The sequence below is a fragment of the Aplidium turbinatum genome, chromosome 6, assembly GCF_918807975.1.
Source record: "Aplidium turbinatum chromosome 6, kaAplTurb1.1, whole genome shotgun sequence".
Classification (NCBI taxonomy): domain Eukaryota; kingdom Metazoa; phylum Chordata; class Ascidiacea; order Aplousobranchia; family Polyclinidae; genus Aplidium; species Aplidium turbinatum.
In genome coordinates, this window is record NC_137477.1 from 20689313 (window position 1) to 20703819 (window position 14507).

Sequence of the window (14507 nt, forward strand, 5' to 3'; positions counted from 1 at the left end):
AAATGGAACATTATTCCAAACTGACAAAAATTTTAAAGAACATCAAGGAAAATGAGCCACCCTAGCCTGTAGCTTATTAAATGCCACCGATTTACGTATAGCAACGATTTAAACTTTGAAATGTTTGGAGCGATGATCAATTAAATTATTTACTTCAACAGAGCCATATAGCCTACAATGAGTCAATAAAACACTCATAATAGCCTACTACATTGTGAATCGTAGGTTGCATTATAGCACAATCAGGATGACAGCAAAAGACTATAGGCTAAGCTAAGTGGTCATCTAGTCAATCACCTCCCCATGCAAATTTATTTTCCAACGCACGTAAGGCACGGACACAACTTCAAATGGTATACCGGTAATACAAACAAATCAGGTTAAAATGATAGCCTACGTAAATTGTTAGGTAACAAATTCAAATTTCATTCCAAAACAGCAACAATTTCTGGTACAAAACTCATCTTTTCACTTTCATCTTATTTTCACTTCATTCCCAATTACGTTTCTGCTGTAAATCATGTTGTTCAGATGCAATAGTGGATAAGTCTTCAAGTTCAACATGTTTCCAATGTTGAAATTATTTATACAAATCTGCTGCAAGCGTCAAATCTGAAAACCCTGTTTTAGTAACTTCTGGACTGGCAGTAACTTTCAGACCGCGTGTACGCGGTCCAGACAGTGGCGCAGCTGGGGGGGGGGGGGCGGGAGGGGCGGACCGCCCCGGGCGGCACGTCTGGGAGCGGCACTTTCAGACTACGATTTTTGATTATAATCTGATAAAAAAACGCATTTCATTTTCACACAGGGCCGGATTTAGCTGATAGGGGGCCCGGGGCACTTTTAAATCGGGGGGCCCCCGTGCAAAAAAACCACCTTGACGTCTACAGCAGCATTAATCTAGCACTGCACAGCATTTTGCAGAAACTACAAAGGCTGAAAGAAAAAAAAAATAACACAAAATCACATTTTTTCACGTACGGGGCCCTTTAAAAGTCGGGGGTCCGGGGCACCTGCACCCTCTGCCCCCTAAATCCGGGCCTGTTTTCACATGCTTTTTCTTGAAGGAGCGGCAAAATCTGAATCCGCCCCGGGCGGCACATTCCCTAGCTACGCCACTGGGTCCAGAAGTTACGGTAACTTTCAGACCGCAGTAACTCCTGGACCGTTACACCGGCTCCCATCCCCTAGAATTTCGTACTCCCACTCCGGCTCTTAACTAATCCAAAACTCCGACTGATGTACAGTTGTACACCTCTGATATCCATTATCCAATCCTCTGCTGCAAGTTTTGCCTAAAAACATCCTTGATAAATAAAGTTTTCCTGGGAAATATAAGTCTAAACACCCACTCAATACAAATTTTTCATGTGCTTTCGTGCTGCATTTTTGGTAGCTTGTTTTCTAGCTCGGAATGATTTAGCATGAAAAGTACATGGAACATATTTGTTGCCCTAATGTGACCATAGTATGTGCTCTTTAAATCAACAAAACTGACCGCACGTGGACAGAAAACTTGTAATGTGTGCTCTTGTCAAACAGTGAAAGCGAGATTTAGAAACCTTTTTTGTTCTGCTTTGTTCTTTACATAATTTTTATGTCAATTCTATGTTCTAGCCTTAGTTCAAATTCTTCCTTTATCTCCAGGCAGTTCAGTTCTAGGTAAATATTGGCCTCGTTAGTTTTGCGTAGTTGTTGGTGGTTTCCACAACACAATCGGCAAGGTAGCCTTCATGCGGAAGTGAAAAGATTTTTTAAAGAAATGAGAAAGTTGAGAATGGAAGAACCATTCCAAAAACAATCGTTCAGAAAGTGATAAAGCATGGCGTAACATTACGCCATGCTTGTTTTGTTAAAAGAAATAGATTTAAGTTCAGTATTTCTTACATGATACAGCATCGCTGTAATGTCAGATACTTACTTAGTCAATCAAGATTCAAGCAGAAGTATGTTTTTGATTAAATGATTTACAAGCTTTTTTCTTTTTCATCTTTAGTTTATCATGAAAAGCAATGATACTTTATGTTCGTAGATTTTGGTGCACCATACAGATAGAAATCGACAACGCAATTAGGTTGAATAGAAACTGGTCAATTTTTAACAAAACCAACAAAGCATAATAAATTTCGAAGTTTTCGGGACAGCATTTGAGTCTTTGTCACAAAAATATAAGGATACTTCGTTTGAGTGGTCGTAGAGGCTTTGCTATATAGCTTCATTGACAAGCACATGATTTCATACGCAACAGTAATAGCAAGATCAAGCGATAACAGTTCAAACCTTATGAATGCAAATAGTCTATACTATTGCAATAATAAAGAACGTTCTTCAAAATTTTCAAGCTTCAAACAAGCATATAGCCTAAAATAGTTCTTTTTTCGTACAAACTTTCTTCCTGACCTTCTTTCTTCGATGTTCTGTGGTTTCAAAGATTAGGTACCTGGTTGATTTAAGAATATGCAGTGGGTAAAGAACATTTCAACTACAAGTAGAAAGTTCACGCTGCCGAACTTAGTTTTATCCTAAATAATAAAGTTGTCTGTTGAGCTTGCAAATCCGACGTTTAAACATAAATACTTGCACAACAAATCACTAAATTGATTGTGATAACTGAACGCGAATGGCTATTTTCAAATAGCAAAAGTTTCTTTATGATATGTCAGACAGAGATATTTTGACAGTGCGTTTTGGTTTAGAGAGGAAATTAATGCCCTGAAAGTTGTTTGTAGACAAGATTGCCAGATCAAAATATTTAAAAAGATCCATTTTTTACGGCACGTGCTTTTAAAAACACTTTTAATACACAAATTGGCCATATAACTGTATTACGGCTGACAACAAAAAAACATAGATATTAATATTAAATTGCGTATCAGTTTTTATGTGAAAAAGTTTTGCAAATACTATAAAACAGGCAGTAAGTTATCAAATGTTTTCTATTGAAAAATCATGTTCCTACATTCTTTGGCGTCAGGCACAAATAAAAAAAAAATGAATTGTGCTGACACAAAATCGACAATTGAACCAGTAGTCAAAGGATCCAGCCATCGAGTGGGTTGTCCACTTTCAAGCATGCCATCGAATGGTTTGTTGATGACACGGTCTTGTGCTCTTGAGCGGTGTCGAACAGTCGTCCTTTCGAACTTCGTACTATGGCTCTCACCAATCGGCTGCTTAGCTTGTAATATTGTGAAACATAAAATCATGCAAGCTGACCTTTTTGTATTTCACTATGGAAAACTTATAAAGAAAGACGATCATTGTGTTTAAAAATGGAAACATGTCACCTGTGCATTGATGAAGAAAAATATTGCCTCCTTTGAGCATTCTAAAACTAGCCTACAACAGATTTTATTTGGTATTCCTGAATCAGTGCTGGTTAAAGGTTTCCATTTAGTTTTTTTAACACTTTTGAGGTTTCAGAACTTTTCTAAACTCGTTGCTTGAAGTTCTTAACAAGAAAACGTAATATTTGTGTCAACAACTTAGCAATTAAAACATATTTTAGCCTTGTTTTTGTTGGTTGGTTGATGGATTTAGGAAACTTAGTACTCTCTCATTAAATTGTGGAGTTACAAACATCTACGAATGACCTATGTTATGATATCTTTATAAAGAAGACTCTGTCGTTCTCAAGTGCAAACAGGATAACTATCATTTTTACCTTCTTACCTATACGTTCCAAGAAATTTTAACTTAGTATCATCCCATCAGTCCACAGATCTTGAGGTCTAACGCACTGCTTTTTGCGTTGTCAAAAAACACAACTCGAAATAAGTCTTTCAATAAACATTGTTTACTTTCAAGTGAAGAGAACGTTCTACTGCAGGGCTTCTCAAATTTTTTCTCGCAACCCCTTTCAATCTCCTAAAATTTCCCTCGACCTTTCATGGTAAAATGATAAGCAGTGCAAAATGTAGCCTACGTGACATAGGCGTAGCCAGGGGGGGGGCGAACGGGGCCATGGCCCCCCCCAAATTTTCAAAGTTTGGATTCCGAGGTTGAACCCTTTGTTGAAAATATAATATAATTTGTATAAATTTATATTGTTTTCCAAGACATCTGGTTATTATTAACACCCCCCAGGACTTGTTTTAGACACACAGAAAGACACCAATAAATTTTGCAAATCGTAAATCGCGCAAAGTTTATGCGATTTACGCTTCTTTTAACTAATCTGTGGAAGCAATTTCAGAATCGCTTACTCTGTTGGGTTTTTGTGTAGCTGAGTTTTTTGTGTTCTCTAATTTTAGCCGCAGTTTTTGCCCGTTTGTGTGTAGATAAAAGCTACCTTTAATAAGTTAATAGCTGTTTATCTGCTAATAAGTTTCATACAAATATTACCCTGAAAGTGTTTCCAGAAAGCGTTATAATCCATTATTTAAGTGTAATTTTGCAAAAATTTTCCGGGGGAGCATGCCCCCGGACCCCCTAGAATACGCGTGCCTTCGGCACGCTCTAACCCCCACCAGCTTTAGTGCTTCCCTTGCTTAACCCACCAGGATGCGCCACTGCACATCAGGTGGCGATGTCTTAAATCAAACATTTTGTCGTTCTCTTCAATTCATCAAATATTTGGCCCCCCCCAAAAAATTTTTCTGGCTACGCCACTGCTACGTGATGTTTATGGAAAGGGTTAATTCGAATGAAAACTAAAAACAATCTCACGATACTCGAAGCCTACTACTTTACATTTTACAATTTACAGGTAGCCTACTGAAAAAAACAAACTAAAAACCAAACACATTTATTCAGTTTGATGGATGCCGCAAAGATTTAATTTTGTTACAAAGGAAGTCCAGCCGTGGGTCAATGCTTGTTAATGCTAGTCCCAAAAATGTTTCAATGATGCTTAGGCAGTTTGTTTTTTATGGTGTTTGTTTTGTTTTGATTGCCATCAACGTTGGAAACGCTGACTCGTACAAATTGTTGTCGGCTCTAGTTCGTGTCCGAGCATTGTCCGTGTCCGTCATCAAATCGAGTTTCGCTATGGATGGTGATATCGGATGTGGCTTTGGAAGCCCATAGTCTATGGTGGAAAAGACGTCGACATAAGTCACATTGTATCGAGGGTGGAGAACGTCGTCTTTTTAGCTTGTCTCTTCTAATGTTTTGTTTTCCTGAGCCTTTATGCTGTTTTCTTCGAAAAATTCCGTGCCTTCACTAAATTGTTTTCCTCCAGATTGACCTGTCACTGGCAAGTTGTTTCCACGATTCTAGATCAATGTTTGCTTGGTTGAGGAAGCCTTTAGCTGATCATTGTAATTGAAGCGTTGGTGAGACGATCCTCCCAACTAGTGCTTAGCATTTGCTTCAGTTTTCGCGACTGAAAATTTTCAACACAAATACGTTGATACAAACGGCAGGAGTGCGGTTAGACCTACTGTTGAATGATTGAATCACAGAATGGTAGGTATTCCGCTCGCAAAGCCAAAAAGTGTGAAGCTTTTTTGCACAAAATTCATAAATTTCCAGAAAATTTAAACTACAAATCAGAAGATAGATTAGTAAGTTCTTCCTGAGAGAGGTTCTTGATACTTTGTTTTTGCGTTGTAAGTAGATTAGGTTTTGGATCCAATATAATTTGGTAGAAAATACTTCTGAAACTATTTCAACAGATTTTACAAATGGTTAAGAACCAGAGCTCTAATAACATTTGATTCTACATCATTGTTAACTAAAAACTCTTCAGTAAATGAGAACATTTCAAATGGCGTATTTCAACCTGGTGTTCATTTTCAGGTATTTTCAAGCAGATGTTTAAATTTTTGTCCTTATTATTGATGAACGCTTCAAATTTAGAATTCAATGTAAAAGCATTGATGTTTTGGGAGAGACAAACATTGACTGCTTGGAAGAGACAAGTTAAGTTCGTTCAGTTTTTCAAGCAAATTTGATAAATAGCATAATTTTAAAAACTAGATGTCATTGCGAAAATGATGGACTCAGTCTGATTTTTTTTTCGCTAGAAAAATCACGACCTTGACTTTCAACACTAATAACCTTTTAAAGTTTTAGCTTTTGAATTCTATCTTACTTCACACATGGCCACCGAGAGATGCGGCCTGATTTGTCACATTTTGCAGATTTTGATTACAGCTTACAGCTACTGACATTTTTTGAGATGTTTTTACTTTTTGCGGTTTCCTAATGACATAAAACTTTTTTGTTTCCTTGGGGAAGCAGTAGCAAATGAGAAACAGTAAGTTGAAAAACGCAAAATCAGACTGATATTGAAAATTAACAGTCTGACTAAAATCTTCGAAATCAAATTTTCTTTGTTTTTCAACATGTGAGGATGTTAAAACCTATATTGTGTCATCTGGGGAAAAGAATGAAGAAAGCGAAAAATATAATTTTTAGAAAAATTTATTTAAACGTTCGCCCAAAGTTAGAAAAACCTGGAAATTTTTGCAAAATGTGACAAATCAGGCCGTATCTTTAGGTGGCCATGCTTCACATTGCAAAAAAGAGCTTTAAATTCTGTTTCCATTTTACCACACCAGATTCCAAAAATACAAGTAGAAGTAGACTACTAAATGTGGGACTCTCAAAGTTTATAACTTGCAGAGAAGTCTTAATATAGAGTAGGCTACTACTACTACTACAATATCATCGCGGGTGCAACTGCTCAGTTCGTAAATTCTTCCAATGTTTCCTTTGTCGTGCAGTGTCCCAAAGTGCTCTTGGTTACTTTGTGCAAAATCGGTATACATTTTTTGCGATCCCTAAAGCTCATTACGCGAGCCCTTGCGGGATCGCGACTCTCAGTTTGGGAAACACTGTTCTACTGCATTTTATTAAAGTAAAAATATTTGATAAATTGAACCACCCGGTACAACTTCTAACGTGATGTCTAGAAAAAAAAACATTTCATGTCTAACAAGCTTCAACGAGGCAATCGGCTACTGGAAGGTTATAGCGTTATAGTAAGCGCGGTTTAGACAAGTTGTCTCCAATCCAAAACACGTGTTAAAAGCGTATTCACGGAGCACCAGAACATCCCACGTGCAACAGGAAAACTTCTTGATCTAAACTTCGCGTAGATTGGTTTTGAGTAATGTTTTTGTTAGCATTTTGTGCCTTGAAGCATCTGTGTTTGTGTTTTTAAACAGTTGAATGTCCAAAATAGGTAAGCATGAACAACAAACCAACAAATGTTGTTTGAAAAATTGGAATGTTACCTTAAACAGCAGCGTTTAAATCAAAAGAGGCAACTGAAAATCAAGGAAAGTAAGTTTCGATACTTCAATTTGGGTTGTATTTTGGTGCATTACTGAGTAAACTGCTCAACGGTAGCCTACTGATTGGGATGTTGAAAACAAATTTTAATTTGATACGAAAAAATCTTCTTTGCTTTCGCTTCAATTGTTTCAAATCCTGGGATTTCGAAACAACGTTAAGTTGCAAAATATTTTTGCTTCCAACCGCTTCAACGCAGGAAGGCGGGCAGAACTGCAATTCAAATACAACGATTTAGTTTTGATGTTTTCATCATTCACTCTCATTCTTGTTCAATCAAAGGCGAGTCAACGACAGTTTCCCAATCAGCAAGTCACTCCTTTTTACAATAAAAGAACGTCTTCAGACGTTAATGCAATGTAAAGAGGACTGATTTGTAGGCTTGTATTAATCTGACGTTGCTCATTTCTGAAAGAAAAACAAGTGAGTCTGCTGTAGCAAAACTTTTTAATGAAACGTTGAATTTATGTCAACACGCTTTCAGTGATTGTTCAGTTAGGTTAGGTGCCACTGTCCAACAAACAAAACAATAGATTACGTAATTGTCTGAGCCTGGTTGTTTGATGACGTAAGAGAAAGCTTCGTGCGTGGAACCGTGTTTTGTGTGGACAGATGTTGTGCAATGGCTTTATGGACTGTTTGTACGTTTGCATTTTGTGACAATAACCACTGACAGGAATGTTTTGTTGTAGGTAGAGCATGTTCAGTCAAGTATTTTTTTTCTGCTTTTGAGCTTAACATTTACTTATTAGGGTTGGGGTAATGCTTTGTCATCATCTGCTTTATTTGTTTGAATATTGCCAAACATTTAGTTGAAAGTTTACTTACATTGCTGTTTTTCGTGATTTATGCAGATTACAAAACGCTAAATAAATTGGAATTTTCAAACTATATATATCTTTTGTCACATTTAATAAAACAAGGCTTGCTATGAAGTACAACATTAAAAACTATCTCCAGTTTTAAAAATTTGCTTTTTTGCGAAGTTTTCATGTATCTCAACTTGCAATAAGTTTAGTATCCACCGTGCTTTGCAAGGGAACCAATATTCTGCACGTGATTTCCTTACTTTTTACATCTTGAAGTGATGCCTTTGTTTGTTTGCCCTCTTTCCATATTTTGATCGTCCAGTTGGATATGCTGTGTCATTATTTCATGTTGACTCAGGTGTTATTCAGTTTAATAAAAATTACACTGATGTGATGTTGCAGAACATTGATTGAATAAGAAAAAATAGCATTGTAAAGTCTCGTGCTCAGTTGAGGACTGCCTTCGAAAACGTTCACCAGAAAACAATGACTTTCTAATTTTGCATCGACTTAACATCGACTAGGCTTGCAATTACAATGTTATGAAATTTTTTACATTGAAAATGACAAACCTCATAGGCTGGAAAGGAAGAGATGTTGTTTACCGATCGTTCGGGTTATCCATGGATCATCTAAGGATATTTTTGGAAAAGCTTAAGATGACTTAGCGACTGCAAGCGTCTAGAAAAACTTTCTTAGTGACTTCACGTTCCAAATCACAAGATGCTTTGCCTATTACTTTTATATCAGTACAAAAGCCACACGCATGCTCACATTGCTTGTCCTTCAGAGCATTGCCCTCAATTACACACAGACAGTTAAAGTTTTACAACTTCTGAAGTTCTAAACTAAACGTTTAAACTGAAATTGCTCGAGATGCCTAAAAACAAACATAAAAAAAACGCCTACAAATTAAAAAACTCGAATGCAATCAACACAACATTTCAGGGCATTGCTACAAGTATTGAAAACAATTTACAAGTCTTCGAAATATTCCAAGGCGTTTGATTACCCCCCAAGATTCTGCAGACACAATTTATCAAACCACAAATATTAATCATCTCATTCAGGTCAATGTCAACAACGGATCACGTGACTAGTGGGGAACAAGCCGACGATGGAACTTATCGGCCACCCCCACTAGTGGGGAACAAATCGACGATGGATTATGATGATGATGATGATGTGACTCGGTGCGTAGTTCCTTCAACAACGTTCAAAAGGTCGACTGACAATTAATTGTTCTTCTTGTGGCCCCGCACCGGAAGTTCATGGACAGGCACGCGCCAACAGAAATCGAAAGATGAAAAAAGATGCTTTGCTTTTACTGGCCTTCGATTGAATGGTTGTATAAAGTCGATGGCGGCCCGAAGAGGTTGAAAAGAAGAATTTGCTAATGTTTACAGATATAAATTGTTACATTGATTAAAGAGTACATTTATCGTTGGGTTGAGAAAGCCTCTTATGACGATTAATTCCGGAATAGCAGTTTCAGTAACTTGTAAAGGTCTTTAATCGATTTTGACTGATGAAAGTTTTCGAGTGTAACATGTTATTGTATGGAGCTGTAGTTAATTAAAATAAAGATAATGCATCGGTTAATGTAAAATGAAATAAAGCAATGTGTGCAGATTTCAGGCTCAGAAATGACTTTGACAACATTGTGTCTGTTATATAATGTTTGTCCTATCAAGACCTGAGGTTACCAAAGTGTTTGACCACATTGTCAGGGCTTCTGTTTACAGAAGTCAGGTTGATAGAAGTTAAACTACACCAAAGAAATGTTTGGAGGTTAGCATCAGATGTTAACTTTTGCACAGAATTCGAGACCACCTTGTGCAGAGAAAAATGTGCTTTTTTTCTAATGTATTGCACGAATGCACAGCTGAATTGTTTCACTTATGTAAAATTAGTCATATAAACATGTGAAGAAAACATATGAAAACAAAGTAACATCCTAAACTTTAATTCAATCTGATACGAAAGTTGCAACTCGATGAGAGTTGGTTAATGTTTTATGTGTGGTTGCGTGCAAATCTTGCTTGAGGTATTGAAAAGCGTGTTCTAATGTAGGCTATTGATAAAACGGTTTCAGCTTTACGCTGCTGGGACAAACACATGCAAACATTGGAGTTAAGCAGCCTTTAAAATGTCCGAACAGCTCTATTGCAGTTTACTCGTTGAACACACCAGCTAAGTGGCCGAGTGGTTTCGCCTTCGGCTCTGGCGCTGGTAGATCTGAGATCGATTCCAGGTCGGGTCAAACCGAAGACTTTAAAAACGGTACCGATTGTGTTCTATCCTGCAAATCGCAGTGAGAATGAGTCGGGTAATAATGTGATAACATCGTAAACCTGATATAAATTAAAAATGAGCCCTGTCGCTAAAAGACCTTAGCTGTTGTAGAGCGACAATAAATAAAACCATAACATTATTATTACTCGTTGAACACATAATTTTGTTTGAACTTTCATTCAAAATGTTCTGATTTGAACTTTAGTAAAGCATGGTGCCCCATCGGGTCACTTTAAAAAAACTTTACTGTTTGCTGAGGAATTTAATTTTTATTGTCACGATACCCATTTGTTTGCAGAAGTAAAGTCTTAAACATTGATAAATTAGCTGGATACTTAATGTAAGTTGTTTTTTTCTCACAATTATGAACCCAGAATTCTGTTATGGATTATTATTACTGATCTGTGGTGGAGTCGGAGTCAAGTCACAGGACAGTATGCAGAGTTATTCACATCCAGTGGTAAGTTAGTTTTCCAAAAAGTTTACATGCTGCTGTTTTTGTTACAAATTTGTGCTAAAAGTAAATCTCAGATTTGTGAAAAAATTGAACGAAAAACGATAATAATATAATTCAAGCTTTGCATTTCAACTAACAATATAATTAAGTTTAAAAATTTTTATGATAATTTTAATAATTAATAATAAATTCATCACATGTAGTTTTTGTTACCATCTCTTTCTACCTCTAAATAGAGGGTCTATACCTTGAATTGTCCTAAAAGTGTAATGAAAAACAGAGCAAAACAGACAATAGTTTTTTAAGCAAACTGTATTGATAAAAACAATATCTTTTCTAATGTTACCGCATAATTAATCATTCCATGCAAAAATTATAAGATTTGTTTTCACACATGGTGACGAAAAGGAAGAAATCAATTTCTCAGCTCTTGTAGTAAAAACTAGACAACTTGAATGTGGTGATGAACTGGTGATATTTGAAAATCATTGAGTCAATTCTTTCATTCCATCTTATTTTTGCACTGAAAAATATCTACTAAAATTGATAAAAATTATTTGTGAAAAACGGTTGGTATTTTTGTCATAACTGTTAACCCCTAAAGCAACAGTCGGTTAAAACATGAAGAACCCCGCAAATAGCTGGATCATGTAACTAGAGGTGGAAAGGTTTTCTTTTAAAAAAAACTTTATTCAGGTTTTGAAACTATACATGCTAAGATTTTTTGGATTTTCATAAACCCTTAAAACTTTTCCGCAGAACGGATCCCTTGGGAGTTTAGGCATCCCAATTTTAAGAATCCTTGAGTTGAAACGTTCTTAGATCAATTTGATATTTTCAAAATCTTTTTTTGAAAAAGAAAATCGTTCTTGTTTGAATGTCAATATGTAGTCGTCCATTTTAGTTTAGATTTCATAAAAAAGTTACAAAAATAAAACCAAGCCATTTAAGCGCATAAAAACTAAGTAAGAGATCAATCCATAACAAAGAGTCGATGTTTTATGAAAGATCAAAGAAACTGAAACGACTGGATGACATTCAAAATGACATTGAATATGTCGACTGCTTTGATGTTTGTTACATGGATTTGATTTATTCCTTCGTTGGGAGTCATTCTGAACACCAATATCATATCATCCGCACGTCAGTTTTATGTTTACAAACGTTGAATTGACTCGAGATGATTGATATCAAGATACGTTTGTTCTTTGCGTAATGTGTACCTTGTGCGTTTGTGTAGTCGTGTAAGACAAGAAGCAAGTGTACTGACAAATCTAAAACTATTCAGAAAAATCATTCGCCTTCAGGTTATCAAATCAATGTCGTTCAAACTTTGTTATCTATTTAGTTTACATATCTTTAGGTGGCCATGGCATATTGTAAATTCAAAATTATGGGTGTTTGATGTCACATGGTAGCATCAACTGAGTTATTATTAAAACCTTGCAAACGGAACGTTATGTAAATTTGGTGTGTTTTTGACCAATATTTCTTAAAGTTTGAACTAATTTGAATAAAACATAAAAAAAACTTCTAAACAATAAATTCTATTAATAAGCTACTACAGAAAGTGCTCAATGCCAAGCGAAAAGCCGAGCAGAAAGAGTTACATCAAAATTAGTTTCTAGTTCACTAAAAACCTTAACAGCCACTTTCACCCAATAGGATCATCAGAAGGAACTTACTCAAATAATAATTCAAATTCTATTTGAATAAGCTCCTTCTGATGATCCTATTGAGGTGAAACAGACTGTTAAGAATTTTTAGTGAACTAGTAACTCATTTTGATGAAAAAACTTGTATGTTTTTATATTTATTTCATAGTATCTTTGTATTTTCGGTAGTTTTAATTGACTGTACTTTCTGCGGTCGACGTGTGTGATCTGCGTTCGTTGGCGATAACAATCGAACAAAAGTGGAAAAGACTGAATTCGTGAATCCGAAACAAAATGATTTATTATAACAACTTCTGCTGCAATATGTTATTTTATTGCACTGTTAACGGTGACCAATGGCCAATGCAGTCACGGTCTACCAAAACATTTTTCTATCTCTCAAAGTCACCTCCTCTAACTAACGCACCTGATGCGACACCTGACGGTTGGGAGAAATGGAGTGAATGGACATCGTGTAGCCGCTCTTGTGGTGGTGGCGTTGCAGAGAAAAGGCGCAACTGCAGACAGCAAATACACCAGTAAGTGGGATTCCTGATTTAAGTTGAGGATAAGCGTGATTGACTTGCTGGCGAAGCTGTGGTCCGGCTTGCATTCGATGCTATTTGTTAGAATCTTGCACTGCTTGATATTTATTATAAAATGATCGCATGCTTGCAAAATTAGCTTGACGCAGTAGCGTAGCCAGGAATTTTGAAAGGAGTGGGTTTTGACCACCCAACGGCGGGGGGTCTGGGGGGCCTCCCCCAGAAAATTTTGAAAAATTACTTTGAATTTGGTGCATTCTGAGAGCATTTTCAACAAAAATGTGGGTACGAATATTCCTGTAAAATGGTGCTGTCCGGTAGCATAGCAAAAGGATAAGATCATGTTTTCTTCGGCATTTTTCGGAAAAAAAAGCTAAATCTCTGTGTTTTCTTGTTGCTAATTCCTGGCTGAGATGTTTGAATGTTTGGTATTGGCAAAACTCGCTGTTTTAATGCAATTTTGTTTAAAATTAGGCAATTTTTTTTAGACTGAAAGCATCATTCTCAATATCGTGACGTCACACGCCTGCCTAAGGGGGGGGTTGTAACCCCCAAAACCCCCCCCTTGGCTACGCCACTGGCTTGACGTATAACTCAGTGATGGACTAGGAAATGCTTTGCTGTTGCTAAAGCATTGCTTTGATTCTGGATCTGACAATACCTGCCCCTTTAAACAAGCAGATACTGTGAAAGTTCCTGACCACACGTTTAATAGCCAAATAATTGTCGAATAATAATCATCGCAGCAACAACCAAGCCCAAATCCGACAGTTGCTAACAAGCAATGGTTGTGGTTGAACGACAAATGCCATTCTATGGATGCCACTGGTGTTATACATTTGACCGGCGAATGTCAATATGCGTAGGCTATCTTTTATGTAAACACGTATGACTCAGGCTTGTGGTTAGTTTGAAAACAATCGAACAGTGTCTTTTTTATTAGATTACGTCTTTAGAGTAGTTTAGCGGTAGGCTTCTGGTTCAACAAAAATGTACAATACCCAAATTTCGGCTTACTGATTGAAAATATTTTCATAGCAATCCCAGCATCGACACCGACTGGTCTTGCAATGGATCGAACAAGAAATATAAATCTTGCAATTCCATGGTAAGTAAAAAAAGGAATTTTCACTGATGGCATTGCAGGGAGAGAACGCTGGCAATTTACACAGAGAGGGTTCCAAAGATCTAAAAGTTTAATATGGGCGATTGACTGATGGTGATTTAAGGCCATAATAGCCTACATACATTTCAGCTCAGTGCCAGATTTCAAATTTCAGCACGGGATGGAGGCGTGAATGAGAAGCTGACTTTCCGATCATGCGATCCTGGTTCGACTCCCGACTAAAGCTGGTTGTTGAAAAACATCGCTCACCTCTACCCAGAGTGTAGCCTATAATATATCGAATGGGCGTAGTTGCTAAAAGATGAACAGTCGAGAATAGATCCTGGTCACCCTGCTCTCGTTAGTCCTGAAGGTTTAGTACAACCAGAACCTTATCTT

The 14507-nt window shown here is 36.8% G+C and overlaps 1 protein-coding gene across 1 annotated transcript in view; it reads left to right on the plus strand.

Annotated features, from left to right (window-relative positions):
• The first annotated feature begins 12675 nt into the window (after positions 1–12675).
• The window catches only part of LOC145771978 (thrombospondin type-1 domain-containing protein 4-like), a 48318-nt gene continuing 46486 nt past the window's right edge, over positions 12676–14507 (plus strand). Inside the window, exons 1-2 of the mRNA XM_082583762.1 lie at positions 12676–12997; positions 14042–14111. Of these exons, the coding sequence (XP_082439888.1) occupies positions 12783–12997; positions 14042–14111 (285 nt within the window). The 5' untranslated portion in view covers positions 12676–12782. The remainder of the gene's footprint in view (positions 12998–14041; positions 14112–14507) is intronic.